General features: G+C 39.3%; 1 protein-coding gene across 1 annotated transcript in view; it reads left to right on the plus strand.

Annotated features, from left to right (window-relative positions):
• The window catches only part of LOC119593413 (aldehyde dehydrogenase, dimeric NADP-preferring-like), a 62,658-nt gene that overhangs the window by 59,517 nt on the left and 2,194 nt on the right, over positions 1 to 947 (plus strand). The window contains exon 6 of the mRNA XM_037942343.1: positions 691 to 921. Coding sequence (XP_037798271.1) covers positions 691 to 921 — 231 coding nt within the window. The remainder of the gene's footprint in view (positions 1 to 690; positions 922 to 947) is intronic.

A 947-nucleotide genomic window follows, 5' to 3' on the forward strand; every position in this document is an offset into this window, starting at 1 on the left:
GTATTAGAGTTTATAAACTTGGTTGTAAGATAAAGTTAGCTACTTCGTTTTATTTCCCCGGATGTTAGGGCTTTGTAAAAAAAAAAAAATGCTTTTATTTCACGGTATATTAAGGATTTATAAGATAAAATCATACTCTAGGTTATATTTCGAAGTATGTTATGGATTTAGTAGAAGACGTTATATACCTGAGTATATTTGCCGGGATGTTCAGCGTTTCTAAGAGAAAATATGCGGTCATGGTATGGTAGATTATGCAGTGTGTGAAAAAGTGTTGTGTATTACAAAATACTCTAAGAGTTTACAGCAGACTGAAGCTTTACAATCATTATTATGTATTATAATTCTTCTATCCATACCCTTGCTATCATGATTGATCATTAGTATGACGAAATGCAGTTATAACACATAATGCATTATTCCAATTCGTAACAAATCTTAAGGAGATATTTTCAATCCTTAACTAAGTTCAGTCCCCCTTCATATCTTGTATTTTTTTTTTTTTCAAATTCGTAATTGATTCGAATCCCTCTTAATTAAAACCAGATTATTATGGCTCACCGCTTATTCCAATCCCGTGTAATAAAATCAGTTTATCCCACTTCACAACAGGTTACAATCCCCTCCGATATAACCCCATCATCCCACTTCACAATAGATTCCAATCCCCCTTTCCGTCTATGCTTCCAGCCCGTGCTACATCGACAACACGGTGGACATAACCGTGGCGACGAAGAGGATCCTGTGGGGCAAGTTGATCAACCTCGGGCAGACGTGTATCGCCCCTGACTACATCCTTTGCTCGAAGGAAATGCAGGAGGAGTTCCTGAAGACGGCGAAGCGGGTCCTAAAGGAGTGGTATGGCGACGATGCCCGGGAATCGAAGGACCTGTGTAGGATCGTGGCTGAGCGGCATGTGGAGTGAGTAGGAGAGGAGTTTTAGGATT

The sequence above is a fragment of the Penaeus monodon genome, chromosome 32 (assembly GCF_015228065.2).
Source record: "Penaeus monodon isolate SGIC_2016 chromosome 32, NSTDA_Pmon_1, whole genome shotgun sequence".
Lineage (NCBI taxonomy): Eukaryota > Metazoa > Arthropoda > Malacostraca > Decapoda > Penaeidae > Penaeus > Penaeus monodon.